A 19,822-nucleotide genomic window follows, 5' to 3' on the forward strand; every position below is an offset into this window, starting at 1 on the left:
CACTTCCCTGTGCAGCAGCAGCGTTTCCCCTACCCCCCTTTCCCTTCCCGCGGTCTGGCCGGCTCCCTTAGTCCTTTACCGCCCCTCCTTCCCTTCCCGTGGTCCCGACTAACCTTCCGATTCCAGCAGCGTCTGCAGCACTCTACACACTGCTGCTTCGGGGCTTTCAGTAGAAGGCCCCGAAGCGGCGTGTGTAGAGTGCTGCAGACCCTGCTTGAATTGGAAAGTTTCAGGACCCGCAGCCCTTGCCGGACCTGAAGCAAGCTCTGGGGTTTTGTTTTGTTTTTTTACGTGGGCCCAGCCGGAGCAGGAGGAGAAGCCTGGGAGACAGCAATTAAAGTCCGTTCCGGCCCCCGCTGACGTTGCCTGGCCAGTTCACAGCCTTCAGACTGCAAGAGCTGCTGCATCCGACAGGCTCCGCGCCGCCGCACGCATGTGCACTCCTACCTGCGGGTCCCTACAGTTCACGGAAAACGGGAGCACGCAGGTGGGAGTGCGCATGCGCTCTTAGGGCTTTATTATATTAGATTCTATCGCACCATTAGTCACTTTCACGATCTCTCCCAGAAACCAAAAAAATCCATGGTACTCTCCAAACTTAAATCTACTAAAAAAACAATTATGTTCTCTCGAAAGAAAATAGAAGCACAATAAAACCCTACCCAATTTCAATAAATTCAAGGAACACGCCGCGTATTACAGATCCAAAATCAATAGAACAAAAAAAGATTATTATACCAAACAAATCAAGAAGGCAAAAAATTCCTCCACTTTATATGCAATTGTCAAATTCTTAACAACAAAGAAAACAGAAATGAACAATTCCAATCTTACATCCTCAGCACAAGCCCTCATCACTTTCTTCATTGATAAAGTTCAGAAAATCAGAGACACTTTTCCACCTAATGCTACTGTCCCACTGTGGATTATGTACGTTCCCATACCTCAAATAATCTGTCCTATTCAAAATGCTCTCATTTCACCCTCCTTAGTTTGGATGAAATGCAAAGATGTATCAATTCACTTAATCTAAAAGGGACTAGCACAGAGGTTATTCCCCCCTTCCTTTTAAAACAATTTTTTTCCATCTTCGGTCCCTACATTAAAGATCTGATCACTTCAAGTTTATCTGTCGGATCCCTACCTAAGACTTGGAAACAATCAATTATCTATCCAATCATCAATCATCAAGCATTAGCACCCAGGTTCTGTCCAACTATCGTCCCATAGCAAACATACCATTTGTGGCAAAACTCACTGAAAAAATAGTTTTCCAACAAATTTCTGATTTCGTCGAAAAAACTAACGTACTTCATCCCAATCAAACAGGTTTCCATCAGTGTCATTCTACAGAACTTTCCCTGTTAGGTCTTACCACTAAAATACTATACCACCTCGATCATCATCAATCTGTGCTGCTCATTTCCTTAGATCTTTCCTCTGCTTTTGATACCATAGATCATAGTTTACTACTAACGCGACTCCAAGAAATTGGCATATCTGACCAGGTCATGGACTGGTTTGTCTCTTACTTTACAGACAGATCTTCAAAAGTCATCATTAATGGTACATCTTCTGAATCTTTTTCCTCTAAACACGGAATACCACAGAGATCCATTCTATCACCATTGCTTTTTAACATTTTCTTATCGCCACTTCTGACGGTTGGCCAATCCATCGGCTTCACCACGTTTGCTTATGTGGACGACGTGCAATTAGTTCATCCCATCGATCTCAATAATATAGAAGAAGTAGCCTCCATCAACCATAAATTAGGAAAAATCAAAACTTGGTTAGATTCGAATAAACTGTCACTTAATATAAACAAATCAAAACTCATGATTTTTCCATTTAAAGAAGGAAACATAGAAACATAGAAATAGATGGCAGATAAGGGCCACGGCCCATCTAGTCTGCCCACCCCAATGACCCTCCCCTACCTTTCTCTGTGAATAGATCCCACGTGTCTATCCCATTTGGTCTTAAAATCAAGCACGCTGCTGGCCTCAATAACCTGAAGTGGAAGACTATTCCAGCGATCAACCACCCTTTCAGTGAAAAAGAATTTTCTGGTGTCCCCGTGCAGTTCTCGCCCCTGATTTTCCACGGATGCCTCCTTGTTGCTGCGGGACGCTTGAAAAAGAAGATATCTTCTTCCACCTCGATGCGGCCCGTGAGATACTTGAATGTCTCGATCATGTCACTCCTCTCTCTGCGTTCCTCGAGTGAGGAACATCACTCCAGGCTCCCCTGAAGTTTGATTTACTCCCTATCAAAATTATCCCAACTTTAAAATTATTAGGAGTTACCTTCGATAGTAAATTTTCCTATCATTCTCATATTAGCACAGTTGTTCAGAAATGCTTTTACCGACTTAGAATGATATGTTCTCTTGCTAAGTTGCTTGAACCGGCCTCTCTAAACACACTGATCCACTCTTTAGTAATCTCCTGTATAGACTACTGCAGTGCCCTATATAAGGGCATCACATAAAAGGAAATCAGACGGCTCCAGATTGTGCAAAACACAGCTGTTAAGATTATTTGTGGCGCAAAGAAATATGATCACGTCTCACCTCTTCTGTTCAACGCACATTGGTTACCAGTTGAACACAGAATCAGTTATAAAATTCTACTTTTAACATTCACAACAAAAACAAATAATCAACCTGATTTCATTAGCAGACTTTTAATTCCTCACAATACATCAAAATCTCTACGTTCGTCGTTTCAGAATCTCCTTGTTATACCTTCTCTAAAATTGATTAATACATTGCGCTCCAACAACTTTGCTGTCACAGCCCCTACTCTTTGGAATTCGATGCCTAACTATTTGCGAACCAGACTTAAAACAATTTAAAGAAAAACTGAAAACATTCTTGTTCCAAGACGCCTTTGGATAACTACTGTCCTTTTAAGGGCATATTTTAATATTTTAATATTCTATCTTTTCAAAGTTTTAATATTATAATACTATGATATTTTAATACTTTAAAATTTTGAAATTTCAAAAACTTAAAATATAAAGTAAATTGTTAATCTTTCACCCCAGCCTATCGTACTTTCCTTTTATGTTGTACCTTTTCTATAAGCAAAAAACAAAAGGAATTGACCCCAAAATATCCACAAAGAAGAAAATCCAGAGAAAACCAAAAAAACTCTGTGGAGTGACGATGTTCCCAAATGGACTTTATTTGAAAGTATCAAAGTTCCAAAGGTACACTAAAATCATCCACATAAAATAATTCCATCCACATAAAAGTAAATCATCCACATAAGAGCCTTAAAGGACCTAGTCCGCTAGGGATACAGGACCCAACATGGTCCAGCGTTTCGACAAAAAGTCTTCTCCATTGCAAATGCTAGCAGTGTCTCACTTCCGGTTCACCACACAATTGTTTCCCACATACTCACCTTTATAGGACCCCCAGGGACCCCTGAAGAAGACTTTTTGTCGAAACGTGGACCGTGTTGGGTCCTGTATCCCTAGCGGACTAGGTCCTTTAAGGCTCTTATGTGGATGATTTACTTTTATGTGGATGGAATTATTTTATGTGGATGATTTTAGTGTACATAAGAACATAAGAAGTTGCCTTCACTGGGTCAGACCAGAGGTCCATCGCGCCCAGCGGTCTGCTCCCGCGGCGGCCCATCAGGTCCATGACCTGTGAAGTGGTTTCTGACTAATCCTATAACCTACCTCCTACTTCTATCTGTACCCCTCAATACCTTTGGAACCTTTGGAACTTTGATACTTTCAAATAAAGTCCATTTGGGAACATCGTCATTCCACAGGTACCTTTTCTATAAAAATTGTAGTTCTTTCCCACTCCCCTATTGTTGGCAGTTGGTTCGTACGTCTTGTGCTTTTAATAATTGGATTGTCTTCCAGTACCCCTTTTTTTATTTGTTCTTATAATGTTATATGTTTTTATGTAATTCTACATTGTAAACCGCTTAGATATTTGATTAAGCGGTCTAAAACATCTTTTAATAAACTTGAAACTTGATTTTCCACTGAAAGATTGCATCATCAAAGAACAATGCACAGTAGTGCACTTTCTTTGGGCAGAGGGAGTGTAGGGGTGTTTCCTTATTTACACCTGAAGGTTAGGCCTCTCTGACATTCCAGCCTAAACCTAGCAAGAAGAGAAAGAAGAATACATCTTTGCTGTTTCTGCCTGATGCATTCTGGGTATGTACCAGAACTGTATTATAGTCAAGGACATCCAACTATGCCTACATGCTCAGCCTGTGTGAATCTTGGGGGAGTCATGGCTCATGTGCTGGTCTTATCTAACGAAAACGTCTCTGTTTCAGCCTATACGAGACTCTATACAGAAAGGCTATTCATCTAAGTTATGTTTCTGGATTGGTCTGGAGAGGTCATCTGATGAGATCCAAGTGAAACATGCTGATTATTAATTTAGTCTGTGCTGGGATGTGAGTGAACTTGCATCTTATCATAGGTTTCTCTGTATATCTTCTATAACAATTAAGACCTGGAAAGTTACCTCTTGTGACTCTCTGTCTGAGAGAGAGAACCGGACTTTTAAACAGATCTGGATTCCATCACATAAAGGAAACCTTTGATGCCAACCTAATTTACAGCTGGACCAGTGGCTGACGAACTCTTGTTCCTGTAGCAAGGGAATTCATATCTTTCGTGCTGAGAAGAATAATTCAGTCTGCCGGGCTAAGGCCTAATTGGATGGTGAGAATAAGGAACTTATCTATCTTATCAGCTGGGGTTAGATAAAAGTATTCCATTTGTTGTATAGTATAAGGATTTGTAAAGCTACTCTTGGTGATAAACTGTAATAGATTGCTGCTAATCAGGTATTATTAGGAATTATTTAGAGTGTAAGAATTAGTTTTACTTATTTATCTAACAAGTGTGGTGTGATAATTATTTACTGAGTTTCATATATGTATTCGGATATTTTGTGAACAATAATTAGTGTATTATTTACTGCTGGCTTATGTATATTTTTATATTTCTAATAAAGTATTTCTTATAGCCTGGGACTCTATGCTTCTTAGTATAAACTGGCAAAATAACGAACCTTGGGTAAGGAGATTATGGTTTCCTCTGGAAAACTAACAGGCACGTATTTGTTTATGTAACTGATTAGTCATCCATAAATCTTTCTACAGGAGTGAAACTTTTGGAAATTCACCATTGGATATTGACTCAGTATGGTTATAGCACCATGAATCAACAAAAGATTTATGAGTGAGTAAGCAGATTTAAAGTAGGAAGAACAGCTGTAACTGAAGAAGGTTATTCTGGTTGCCCATCAGCATTGTGTACATAAGAGCACATTGCACATTGGATGCCTTGATTAGGGAGACCAATGGATAATGGTGTATCAATTGGCTGCAAATTTGGATATCAGCTCTGGATCTGCATTTGCCATAATTGATGACTTGGGATACTGGAAAGTCTGTGCATGATGGATTCCCAAACAGCTTGCTGATCTAGATAAGCAATAGTGTTTGGCGCTTGAGAACCCAGTTCTTGAAACAGTATGAAGAAGATCCGAGTATTTTGAAGAGAATTGTCACCAGCAACACGACATGAGTGCATCACTGTGGCCTGGACAGCAAAAGACAAAGCATGATGAAGTAAAGGAAGCGGTGCTCACCTGGCTTTGGGAGCAGTTCATCTAGCTTCAGCAATACAGAAGCTAGATGAACAATATATGAGGACTATGTGAAAAAGTGATATGTTCAATAGTTCACAGTTATCTCTATTAAAGCTATTAAATATATTTTGCCTTTACTTTTTGATTTACCCTTTTATATGCAAAGTAGACACTACAGTGTTATAGAAGATCTTTTCCACATATTAAATATGTTGTGCATTTAGAAAATGTTTTATAAACGTCGAGGGACATTTTTGATAGTGCGTTTAAGCCTAACTTTGGACATTCTGAGAAGTATATCCAAAATTCAAATTCTGAAAACATCCATGTTCAAAACCGCCAGATGTCCAAATTTATTTTGTGAAAATCACCTGCTTAGAAGTCTTGGCCATCAAGATGTCCAACCTTAGGACGCTTAACTTTTTTGGACAAACATCAAGTTCAAAGCATCCAAATCTATACCATTTTAATGTGGGAGGAGCCAGCATTGTAATGGACTGGCCACAGAGACATTCCAACAGAGCAGTGGGGCATCTTAGAGGGCACTGCTGTGAACTTCATTTAAAGGGTGCCAGAAGTACATTTCACCATGACCCCCTTATATTGTATGGTGAACCCTCCAAAACTCCCCCAAAACCTACTATACCCACTTGTCTACTACCACAATAGCCTTTATGGTTGCAGGTGACACCTATGTGGCAGTAATGATTTTGGTGGGTTTTGGTGGACTCACACTTTCCACCATAATTGTAGTGGTTAAGATTGGCTTATGGACCTGGGTCCTCATTAGCCCACCTACCATATTACTTAAGACACCTTTATGATGCTCTAATAGGATTTCCCAGATATGTACTGTTTCATTCAGACTTTTGCAATGTGTGAGGGAATCAGAGACCACTGGGGGAGTGTGGGGGGTCATTACTTAATCCCTCCAGTGGTCATCTGGTCAGTTTGGGTATTTTTTAGTACTTAGATGCTTTTAAAACAGGTCCACCTCCGAATGCTTAAGTTCTGTCCTTGACGTCTTGGGAAATGTTTGATTATTGTTGCAAGATGTCCAAGTCTAAGCCAGCCCATAACACGCTTCCAATATGCCTCCCTTGAATTCTTGATGCACAGTGGCTGGGATGCCTAGCAAGACGTTCAGAAAGTTGGTTTCAAAAATTGGTACGTGGTAGTTGTGGCAATTGAGATGTCTGCATTTGTTGAAAATGAGCGCCTTACTCTCTTAGATCAGTGTTCCTCAACCTGCAGTACGCAGACTACCTGTTGGGGGTACGTGGGCTGACGGCCGATTCCTCCCTGCTGCCACCCGCCAGCTCCATTTAATTATCCCCCACCGCTGCTGCAACTCTGGGAAGGGAAGGGCCAAGTGCACGCTGCTTGGCTGGCCTGAACCTTCTCTCCGATGTTGAACTGATGTTGGGGGGAAGGCTTGTGGGCCAGCAGCATGCAATCGCTGCATGTGCCAGGCCCTTCCCTTCCCAGAGTTCCGGTAATGGCGGGGGATAATTAAATGGAGCTGACAAGTGGCGGGGGGTGGCGGCGGACTGGTGGAGGAGGAACCAGCTTGGGAGCTTCGGTATGGGTCGGCTTCAGATGAGGGGGTGGGACAAAGGCTGGAAGGCAGTGAGGGGGAGTGGGCATGAACTCGGGACATTGGAAGGAGAGAAGGAGGGAGGAAGAGGGCACTAACTTGGGACATAGGAAGGAAGGAGGGGGAGGGAATAGAAAGGGACAATTGTTTGGCCTGAGTGTGTGAGTGAGAGGGAAAGAGATGGTGCACATGGGGAAAGGAAGAGGAAATTTGAACATAGAGAGGAGTGAGGTAGAGATGCATGGGGAATAGAAGAATGAAAGGGAGAATTGTTGGATATGGTGGTAGAGAGGGAACAGAAGGATAGATTGAAGGGAGGAATGTTGAGCATAGTGATGGAGGGAGAGATATGGCATGGTGTTGGAGAGGGGTGATAGAAGGAGAGATGGGCAGTGGGAAAATTGATCTGGGGAATGAGAGAGGAACAAAAGTTGGACTCATGGAGGGACAGAGAGAGATGTTGGTTGGGGAATGGAATGAGGTCTGGAGGAAAGGAAGCATACAGGAGGAAGAAAGATAGAAAGAAAGAAAATATAAAAGAAAATAAATATTGGATGCACAGTCAGAAGGAAGTGCAACCAGAGATTCATGAAATCACCAGACAACAAAGGTAGGAAAAATGATTTTATTTTCAATGTAGTGATCAAAATGTGTCAGTTTTGAGAATTTATATGTGTCTCTATTTTGCACTATATTTGTCTATTTTGCTATAGTTGTTACTGAGGTGACATTGCATTAAAGTAATTTGCCTTGACATCTTTGAAATCTTCCCGAATAGAAATGATAATTAACATTTTCTCTGCATACAGTGTGCTTTGTGTTTTTTTAATTTTGTGGTTACCATTATGTATTAATAAGATTGCATTGTATATACAGTATATGAAAAATGGATGGAAGAAATTTTATTACAATAGTATTATTATTATGGGGGTGAAGTCAGGGGCAGAGTTTGGGCGGGTCTGGGGTGGAGTTTGGGCGGGGGTACTCGGTTGGTATTTGTTAGGCTTAGGGGGTACTTGGCTTGTAAAGGTTGAGAAACACTCTCTTAGATCATAGATATTCCCTACTAAAAAAAATTTTTTTTCAAGCAGTTTCCCTATAGCTATGATACATTTCCCTTTATTCTCTTTAATTGCCTTCTCTATTGTACTTTTTCATTCCTACCCTTATCATTTTGTGTTCTGGTGTATGCATTCTGTGAAACAGCACATATACGTTTACCCACATTGAGGAGGGCAATTTTCAGCTTCCCCACACTAGCCATATTAATCTGTTTTGGTGTGGCTAAATAATTTTGAAAATTGTCCTTTTAATGTTATCTTACTTTTCTTTGTTTTATTGTTTTTTTTTGTATAGCAGTCTAAATTTGTTTGCATGTATTGACTAAGGAAAGCTGCAAAGGATGACAGAAGAGGCATTTTTATGAGGATATCAAATTCTCTATTTGGGTTTTTTTTTATTGTGATCTTTTCTTATTTTATGCAGATACTGATTTACAAGAGGCCACTTACAAACCTCTGGTTAGCAAATACAGTTCAACCAGTTCCCAACCCAGCAGACCATCAGAAGTTTACAGTGATGAGAAGATTACTGATCATTTAAAGCAGGCAGATGAGTACTCTGTGTCCTTTGCTGAATCTCCTTCACCTACCCCTATAAGAGTTTATATTGATCAGCCATGGGAAACTGGAAGCAAAGTGGAGTACACAAATCATACTATAGATGAAGATAAGGAATCAGGAATAGAGACAATTGTCCTGGAAGAAAGCCTGCATAGTCCTAATATACAGCATATAGAAGAATTTGCAGCAGGATATGTTGAACATTTACTAAAAAGTACTATTGAAAAACTGATGAACCAGCCCACTGAGGAGATTTTTGATAAAAGTGATGATTTCAATGAATTGAAAGTAGTTCATGATTTACCGCATAGCCCTACTTCTGTGCCCTTAAATAGTCAGAGTTCTTCAACGTCCTCTTTGTCCAGCGAGCTCGATTTGAGTTTTATTATTCCAGAATTCCGTGATGAAGAGATCAGTTTAAGTTCAGAGTCTGATGATGAAGAAACAAACGACAAGGTTCCCTCACGTTCTAGCCTAAAAAAAATCAATACCAGGAAGAATTTTGAAAAATTTAAGTCATTTCTTAAAGGAACAATAGGGGAAAAGAACTGGTGGCTTTGGATGGATATTGAAAGATTAAGATCCATCAAGGACCCTAAAAGACAACAAAGGTAATAATGCTTTGTCTTATAGATTACTTCAAAATATACTGATCAAATCGTATTTAGACAATTGAATATAGCTAATGTAATATGAGTTGAGAAAGGTGGTGTGACTGAGGATCAGAGGTGACTCATGTTATTTTTCTTTCAACCTGGTAGTTTCCCCCTCCTTTGTACTCTCAGCCTAGTCAAAGCCAGGGCTGTGATCTGATAGCATAAGCTATCCAGGGATTTTTCCAGCATTTTATACTCCTTCCCCTGGGTATTTGTAGTCTGATCAGAAACCACTCAGGGGCTGTGAAATTGCATCAGTGGCATTCATAATCAGCCAGTGAACAGAAGACCTAACTCAGGGAACAAAACATGGGAACTTCTGCATAGCAGTGCACAGCATGCTGGTCTAATAATTAAGGTTCTAATTTATCTTTTTTTAAAAAAGCAGCTTTATTATTCCTTACATTCTTTAGCACTGCCATTAGCTTGACACTTCTTATTGAGCTTCTGCCCTCACTATTAAATCCATTAAATCTAGAGGGAAAATTGATGCCCAAATGTTCTGGGAAAAGCTAGGACCTTCTTCACAAATGACAGACCCAAATCTTGACCAAAATCATTAAAAATGGATAGAATCCTTAGAAATCACATTAGAATTAATAGATCCACTAGCAGAGAGGAAAGTACCTAGAAGGAAGAAGAAACTGTGGTACTCAGCAGAAATGAGAAGCCTGAAAAGAGAATGTCAAAGCTAGAAGGAGCTTGGAGAAAATCAGGAGATCAAGCACTTAGAGACAGATGGAAGAAACAACATGCATATTATAATAGACAAATAAAACAAAATAACCAAAATATTACTCAGCTATGATCAGAGTAGACAAACCAGACTTAAGGAAGTTGTTCAAAATTCTAACAAAACTTATAGACTACACAACGACTGTCTCAAATGTAGCTACCCTCACCCAACTCACTAGCTTCATACTTTGAGAATAAAATAGAGAATATATTTAAACTATTTGATAATGGCAGACAGTCAACTATAGGAGGCTATTTCTGAAAGTAATTCATTAGATATACCAGTGGACAGAACATGGACAGTATTTAATACTACACAAACAAAAGAGGAAGAACCAACAGGGTCTGCAGTAAAAGGTCGAAGACAAAACAAAGAAAACTGCAATAACACGTACAATGATACTATTAAATTGATTGTGATTAAAAACAACACCTTAAAGCTAAACCACGGGACCCAACACGGTCCGTGTTTCGGTACACGCCTTCTTCAGGGGTCCCAGGTTGGAAAGGGATCAAATAGAACCGCAAAGCCTTTGGTGTTTGTCTTAACACAGGTTTTAGTTTGTTTTACAGTTTGTTTTGCAGTTCTATTTGATCCCTTTCCAACCTGGGACCCCTGAAGAAGGTGTGTACTGAAACATGGACCGTGTTGGGTCCCGAGGTTTAGCTTTAAGGTGTTGCTTTTAACCACAATCAATTTAATAAACTTTGCCTGTATCATTGTAAGTGTTACTGCAGTTTTCCTTGTTTTGTCTTCAGTATTTAATACTGTCACAACAACAGAATTAAGACCACTGGTGAATAGGCTTTCTGAAACGAAATGCCAACTGGATCTATGTCCATCCCTCCTATAATGAGATATGCCAGAAGAAGTACAGAATTGGTTAGTTGAGTTGATTAATTCTATACTAGGGCAAGGATGGTTCTCAGAGGAATTCAGGGAAATTCTAGTTACATCTATCCCTAAAGGAGCAGACTTAGACCTATCCCAAGCTGCAAGCTATAGACTGGTAGCAAGCATTCCATTCATAATGAAGTTGATAGAGTTTGAAGTTGCCACCCAACTAAAAGATTATATTTCAAAATAGAATTTACTATTACCCTCCCAACATGGGTTCAGAAATAACAGTACAGAAACATGCTTTATTAATCTGACATTGAGAGTTAGATCAGTTTTAAGCACAGGTAAACAAATGTTACTACTACAGTTTGATGTCTCAGCAGCATTTCACACAGTCAACCACATTCTGCTGCTAGATAAACTGGCTGAAACAGGAATCTCAGGAATGGTATTGCAGTGATTCCAAGGCTTGCTGACCAAAAGGTGCTAAAGAATGTTGAAAGATGGAGTCTTCTCTGACTACTGATCTCCATCATGCAGAGTACCACAAGGATCTCCCATCTCACCACTATTACAGGCAGTCCTCATTTTATGAACATCCGACTTAATTCGGACTCGTACTTATGAACGGGGGTCCTATTCTACCATTGGGATTCCAACGCACCTCTCTTCCTCCCTCCCGAGTCCCAAAGCATCCTTCTCTCTCCCTCCCTCCATTCTATGCCACAAGTACATGCTTCTCTCCGGTGGATGTTTACCTTCTTCTGGCTGACCCCTCTCCTCCTTCCAGATACAGTTGTTTTTCTGCACAAAGCCGTGGGCAGTGGTTCCTACCTGTGTCCCGTGGCTGAGCCAGAAGCCTTCCCTATGATGTCGTAGTTGAAGAAAGAGGAGAATTGTTGGGCATAGGAAGGGAGAGAGAATTATTGGACATGGTGGTGGGAAAGGTGTGAGGTAGAAATGCATGGGGAAGAGAGATATGAGAGGGAGTAATGTTGGATGTGGTGGTGGAGAGAGAACATGGAATGGATGGACAGGGATGCAAGAGGGGCCTCAAAGAGGTAGAGAAGGTGGGAAGGATACTAGTATCTGAGTTACATACAAATTCAACTTAAGAATGATTTAAAAAACGGAACCTGTTCTTAACCCGGGGACTGCCTGTATATAACATGTTCATGTCTACATTGAACTTGATAATCCTCAGACTAGGAGAATGGCTTTTCTTATAGGCAGGTGATGTCTTTCTACTAATCCCTGCAAGTCTGAACCAAGCAAGCATTACTGCAATATTGTCAAGAGCATTAACTAAAGTGCAATAATGGGTGGGGAGATATCATTTAAAACTAAACACTGAAATAAACAAACTATTATAGTTTGTACAACATACACACACATACCCCAAATCCCATCTGCTATTACTCTGATAAGCAGAACCAGCTTCTTCATTGAGAAAACCTCCAAAGTACTTTAGATAGCTCATTAAGGTCCTCTTTTACTAAGCAGTGGTAGAGGTTTCTACCAGAACCCAGGGTGCTAAATGCTCTGATGCTGCTCAGACGGTCATAGGAATTCTATGCTCCTACTGCCATTTCCTCCCTCAGCTATGGAACTAGCTACCCACACAGATAAGGTTACTAGACTCACTAAAGTCCTTCTGTAGAGCAATAAAGACCTTCCTCTTCCAACAATAGGGCCTCAACTGAACAGCTTCCTCAATTTACTCTCCAATTACTCTTTGCTATGACTAGGCTGGACTCTCGAATAGTTCTGTGATTGTCTAAATGTAACCTAATTGTTGACATGACTATTCTGTTCTTAAATTGATTGTGATTGTCAAATTGTAACCCGTTCTGAGCTTCTGGGAAAACGGGCTAAAAATCTAAATAAATAAATAAATGAGCGTTGGAGCATTTACTGCTCTTGTCCGCGGTAGAAACCTCTACTGCTGCTTAGGGAAAGGGGGGGGGGGAGTTTTGAAGATCATATTAACAAATTAGTATGAAAATTCTTTCATACACTACAAAAACTAAGAAGGGTAAGTTCCTGCTTCTTCCCACAGCACTACAGGATACTATTGAAGGTAACAATATTGTCACTGCTAGAATATTCAATGCTCTACTCTCAGATATCACTGTGAAATTAATGAAACTCCAACTGATATAAAACAGTACAGCAAAACTCATATCCTACACATCAAGATTTGATATGTCACACTACTGCTTTATAGAACTACACTGGTTACCGATAGAAAACAGAATAGAATTCAAACTATGCTGCGTAGCATTTAAAACGATATACAGTGATGTCCTTAATAGCTTCCCCAGATTTACTAAACTATTATGTAGATTTGTGGACCAACGTAAATCTAACAGCCTGACCCTATCATTCCCAACTCTGAAAGATATAAAATATGGGACCTCTCACAGCAAATCATTCAACTACCAGATAGTAAAAGTGTGAAACTCGCTTCCCATCGAAATTCACACAACTACAGTATATACACTCAAAAATCTAAAAACATGGCTTTTTAAGAAATCCCTACTAGGGGTTCAAAGAGACTCAGACTAATAATACAAGTCACATAAAACAGAGACAATGTTAATGGTCAGTTGCTATTTATGATATAATACCTCAGACTGTATTTATAGTTTGATAACAATTTGATAACTTTATGTAGCATGTAAAATTCTTTGTAAAATATTTTTGTCTACACACCATGAACGCTTGTTGATAATATTGCTGTTTATTGCTCTCACCCTCATCCTTCAACACTGGAAGGATACATCAAAATTACACGTTACTCACTGGTGGAACTCGGTGTGCTTACATGTAAAATATGAACGTTACATTGCTGAACGTCACAATTCCCTTGCTTCCTATACCAAAACCTGGTCTGTATTGCTTAATTACTGCAAGTCTGACCTTTGATACCTTTCTTATTGTCTTAATATTTCATATGTTACCTACTGTTCTATATTATTTACTGAATTACCTATACTGGAATTTATAATAATTAATTCTCATGTTTACTGCTGTATATTTATATCCCTGGCATATATAATATGACAACTCTCATACTTATTACTCCTCTTCTTCTGTTATTACCCACCCTTCTTTTCCGCATATACCGGCATACTATTATTTTATAGTTTGATGTACTTCACATGTGTTAATGCTTGTAGATATTACGTGTTCCCCCTTTAGGGATCACTCTCATTGTTGGTATTGTATTGTGTTAACTTACAAAATCAATAAAAATTCTTTAAACTAAAAAAAAAAAAAATACCACCCCCCAAAAAAAACCTTTTTCTCCTGTAATACATCCTCTTGTTTTAGTGCCTCCTAATCTACACTCATTTTGTACCTTTGCTGCTCCTTTCAGTACATCTTCAAGGAGGACTATACATTTTAACTTTCAAGAAAGTATTCCCATCCACTCCAGCAGCTGTTTTCACATATGTATCTATAAACATTTTGTATAATTTTTGTTGTTCCTTTATACCATACTGTTATGACACCAGTTGTAATAACTGTCTAGTATCAATTGATATAGAAACAAGATTATACCTCCTAGTTCATTCTAGTCTTTCTCATTAAGGGGGGTCATTTTATAAAGTTTTTGTTCAGCATATAAAATCTGTTGTTCACTCAGAAAAGGGCTTTTATATAGTCATATAATCACATATGCAAAAAGTACATACATTGAAAGCACATGCCTAACTTTACACACTGGGGAAAATTCAGTAACTGGAACTCAAAGTTAGGCGCTTGAAAGATATACATATAATGCCCTTTGCAGAATATTGGCTTAGTGCAGATCTTGGGCCTGATTCTGCATAGGGCACCGAGTATCGTGCATTTTAAAAATAAATTACATATTACGAACAATAGCAAGTTTGTTTTTCAGTTCTATCAGTACTCTTAAATGTATACTATCTGGTCCAGATGATTTGCTGCTCTTTAATTTTTCTATTTACTCCATTAGTATATCTTCCAGACTTACAGATTTGTTGGACCCATGCTCTTCAACATCTTTATAAACGATCTGGACATAGGTACGATGAGTGAGGTGATTAAATTTGCAGACAATACGAAATTGATTAGCGTAGTGAAGGCACAGGGGGATAGCGAAGATCTGCAACGTGACATAATCAAGCTCGAGGAATGGGCGTTGACATGGCAGATGAGGTTCAACGTGGATAAGTGTAAAGTGATGCATGTTGGTAACAAAAATCTCATGCATGAATACAGGATGTCCGGGGCGGTACTTGGAGAGACCTCCCAGGAAAGAGAATTGGGAGTTCTGATTGACAAGTCGATGAAGCCGTCCGCGCAATGTGCATCGGTGGTGAAAAGGGCGAACAGAATGCTAGGAATGATAAAGAAGGGGATCACAAACATATCAGAGAAGGTTATCATGCCGCTGTACCGGGCCATGGTGCGCCCACACCTGGAGTACTGTGTCCAGCACTGGTTGCCGTACATGGAGAAGGACATGATACTACTCGAAAGGGTCCAGAGAAGAGCGACTAAGATGGTTAAGGGACTGGAGGAGTTGCCGTACAGCAAAAGATTAGAGAAACTTGGCCTCTTCTCCCTTGAACAGTGAGAGGGGACATGATCGAAACATTCAAGGTACTGAAGGGAATAGATTTAGTGGATAAGGACAGGTTGTTCACCCTCTCCAAGGTAGGGAGAACGAGAGGGCACTCTATAAATTGAAAGGGGATAGATTCCGTACGAACCCAGAGAGTGGTGGAAAACTGGAATGCTCTTCCGGAGTCTGTCATGGGGAAAACACCCTCCAGGTATTCAAGACAAAGTTAGAGAAGTTCCTGCTGAACTGGAATGTATGTAGGTAGGGCTAGTCTCAGGATGCTGGTCTTTGACCAGAGGGCCGCGACGTGAGTGGACTGTTGGGCACGATGGACCACTGATCTGACCTAGCAGTAGCAATTCTTATGTTCCTATGACACATCAATATTTCTGGCAATGATATATTCCCACATCTTCTTTGGTGAAGACAGAAGCAAAGAATTAACTTAATCTCTCCTATGGCCTTGCCTTCCCTGAGTGCCCCTTTTACCCCTTAGTCAATTAACGCTCCAACTGGTTCTTTTATCAACTTTTTGCTTCTAATATAATTTACTATGAAGGGGGATGTCAGGGGTTAAGGAGAGGGGTGGCAGGAGGGTGTGGGCATTCCTCCTGCCAATCTTCAATTGAGGGGAGTGTCAGGGGTTTGGGGGGTCTCAGCAGAAGGGAGTGGGCATCCCTCCTGCTCATCTTCAATGGGAAGGATGTTGGGGTTTCGGGAGGTTGGCAGGAGGAAATGGGTATCCCTCCTGTCAATCACAATGGGGGGGAGGGTTGGCAGGAGAAAGTGGGCATCATTTTGGGTGTGCTGTCGGTGGGGGGGGGGCCTCTGCTGCAGCCAGCTCAGCTGATTTATGAAGGTATCACCATTTAATTGTTTCAGCTCTATCTATCAACTTTGTAAGCTCCCTGGGAATGCCCAGACAAGTTCTTTCATATAAACGACCTAGAACTGAAAGTTATTGGCGGGATAGAAAACAGTAATGTAATGTAACAAAGGCACAGTAATGCTCACAACACACACAGAACAGGCAGACAAATGGAAAGTGTAGGGTAGAGGGGAGAGGAAATCTGTATGGACTGGCAGATACTGTCACCAGCATCTGACCTGGTCAGGGGGGTTACTCACACTCTGGCTTGGCATCGGGAGAGCTAGGCCCCAGCAACTGTGGACTAGAGTCAGACGAGTACTGGAGCAACCAGGCACAAGTAAGGAGCTAGAAATTACAGGTACAGTTTAGGAAGAAGCAGTCATCGGAACAAGCAGAAACCAGAACTAAAAATTGAAGATAGAAGCAGTAGTCAGATGAACAATACGGCCAGTTTGGTATAATGGTGAAATTTCAAATAAATAGTTATTTTAAAAAGAGGTATGGAAAGGCAAAAGAGCATCTTTCAAAAACTGGAAAGTGAACCTTAATGAAGAAAACATATGCCTGATTCCGGAAGGCATCAGCTGTAGATTCACACGCCTCAAGTCTCGCAGCCACCACATTGTGTGACGCTGTGCTCCCGGCACTCTCTACTGCTGCCACTCTTCCACGCTTGTGGTTGCCTGCACCCTCCCAGCTGTCGTCGTCATTCGGGTCCGCCCAGTCCTCCCGGCTGCCTGCACTCTCCCGGCTGCCTGCCTGAAAATTTTAAAAGAAAAGCTATCGAAGAGGTGAGTTCCCAAACCATTTGCACATTGTGGTGCAGAATACAGAATTAGAAAGAAACACTCTTTTCTGTTTGGAAATGCCTTTTAAACACTGCCCTCCTGGACTATAATTTCAAATCAGACAACTATATGAAAAGTCCAAAAAGAACCTAGGCAAGCAGTGCACCTCTAGCAACCAGGTTCCTAGGATTGTCATGCAGCCAGTGTTCTATCAATTGCAGGTACGATTGTAACTCAGTTGTTTCAGCAATGGTATGTTTCATCTTAATCGGGAATTGGATGTCGTCGGCATAGAGATGGTAGACAATACTGAGGCTTTTAAGGAGGCTGTAAAGTGGCAGGAGAAAGATATTGAATAGAATAGGCGAGAGGACAGAACCTTGAAGGACACCACTGGTAATAAGAGTTTCTACAGATTTATTTTGGGAGAGAAAAACAGCAAAGAAAGGGGCAGACAGGTCTTTCAGGGATTTTATTATTGTGGGAGCAGATATCGAGGACACATCAGGAGTTGTTGACTCAATTATTTCTATAGCACTACTAGGCGTACCGTGTGGAAGGAACCTCACAACAGCATTGGGTCTGGTGATGGTAGAAGTTCCAAGGGCATGGTTTTGGAATTGAGAATTTGGCATAGTCTTGACTGTTCAGTAATTCACTGAGACGGGAGGAATTCTATATGTGTGGTGAGATTGGATATGATGAAAGTCAGCTCTTTGGATTGGCTCAGGAAGGATTTGATGATTCTGTTGAAGTATTCTTTTTTTGAGGTGAGGACGAAAGCTGTATAATTTTGAAGAAAAGTGTTGTAGCTTTCTAGTGTTGTAGCTTTCTAATGTATCACTGGAGGGGTATTTTCTACAGGTATGTTCATATCATCTAACTGTACATTTTAAGATAAGATCGGTATTGAACCAGGGGACTTTATGATGTTTCTTAAAAGTAAAGTTCTGCATGGGAGCGATCTGGTCCAGGGCTTGAAGTAATGCTTTGTTTCAGGTTCCAACCATCTGGCTAGAGTCTTGAGGAGTGAAAGAAGTTAATTTGTCAGAGTGCTTTGTTTAGGTCAGAAAGGTCAAAATGCTATGTTTAGAAATAGTGGGGGGAGAAGATGGTAGTATTCATCAATATAGAAAAGCTTATGAAGTGATAGGCTGACCAAGGCACTGCGAGGATCTGGTTAATTTGCATTCTTGAAATGTTAAGTGAGTAGGTATAGTCAGTGTAATTAAAGCCAAGTATGCGTCCTTTATTACTAGTACTAGAGTTTACTATTTGTTTCCATCCAAGTGAATCAAGTAAATCAAGAAACTCACCTACAAAAGGATCACAGTACCTATCATCGAAGTGCACTTTAAAGTCACCAAGGAGAATGGAAACTTGGTGATGTAGGTCTATATCAGCTAGCTACCCTAAGAAAACAGATTAGACACAGGAATGGTGCTGGGAGTACAATAGTAGAGGAGGATATTAAAGGAACGGGAAGACAATAAAAGGAAATCAACACCATCTAAGTCTGGAGCATCCAGTTTAGAGAAATGAAAAGCTTCTTTAGCTAGGAGGAGGTCCCCTTCTCCTCTTTCCTCAATATGAGGTTGATGATAAGTGGTGTATCCTGGTGGACACAAGGAGTTGATAATCATTGTATTTGCTAGTAGAAGCCAGGACTCGGAGATACATATGAAGTCAGAGTCATAGTCTCGGTGTCTTCTCTCCACTGCCCACCGTCTCTGACAACTTCCTATTTCCACTGGGGCGGGTGCAGTGGAGAAAAGATGCCAGGAACAGTGGCAGGGTAGCTCTATGAATCACTACTGCCACCAGGCTTAACGAGAGAAGTCCACACCAGGTAATTTTACAGCAAATTAAAGGAGGATGGGGAAATGCCAATTGAGGGGAGAAGGGTGAAAGCATTAGATGCCGAGAAGAGGAGCAGCAGAGAGAGCTGACCAGCAGATAGACTGACTGGCAGCAAGATGCTGCTTCCTTAAGAGTGCTACCTGAGGCCGCTGCCTCAGTTGGCCTCATTATAGGGCTGCTTTTGGGTAGGGCTAATATTTATGCTCTTAATTTATAGAATACTAGCTGATTAGAAGACCGTGGCTGCTGAGAGTGCAAGTTTTTGAATCAGAAAACTTGCTTTTTTCTACCTAAAGGACTGTTTTTCACCAACAGATTTCTCCATTAGCTGCTGTGGAATAAAGAGCTGCACAGGAACAGGATTCACAGGAACCCCGCTGGTACCCTGGGGGGAACCCCCCCCCGAACTGCGGGGATCCTGTGGGGATGGATGCTAAAAGAGGAAATAGGGTTCCAAAAGAGAGCATCCAAAACTTCTCCTCACCAGGTACTTGAATGCTCGGAGGTCTAGAATCGGGCAAATTCCTCTGGTTTTCTTTGGGATAAGGAAGTACCTTGAATAGAACCCCTAGCTTCTCTTTTGCAGTGGAACTTTTTCTATTGCATTG

General features: G+C 40.8%; 1 protein-coding gene across 3 annotated transcripts in view; it reads left to right on the forward strand.

Annotated features, from left to right (window-relative positions):
- Window positions 1-19,822, forward strand: part of RGS22 (regulator of G protein signaling 22) — a 475,118-nt gene that overhangs the window by 134,711 nt on the left and 320,585 nt on the right. For all 3 annotated transcript variants that reach the window (XM_033934655.1, XM_033934656.1, XM_033934657.1), the window contains exon 8: window positions 8,730-9,477. In XM_033934655.1, the coding sequence (XP_033790546.1) occupies window positions 8,730-9,477 (748 nt within the window). The remainder of the gene's footprint in view (window positions 1-8,729; window positions 9,478-19,822) is intronic.

Source organism: Geotrypetes seraphini, chromosome 2 (genome assembly GCF_902459505.1).
Source record: "Geotrypetes seraphini chromosome 2, aGeoSer1.1, whole genome shotgun sequence".
NCBI classification, from domain to species: domain Eukaryota; kingdom Metazoa; phylum Chordata; class Amphibia; order Gymnophiona; family Dermophiidae; genus Geotrypetes; species Geotrypetes seraphini.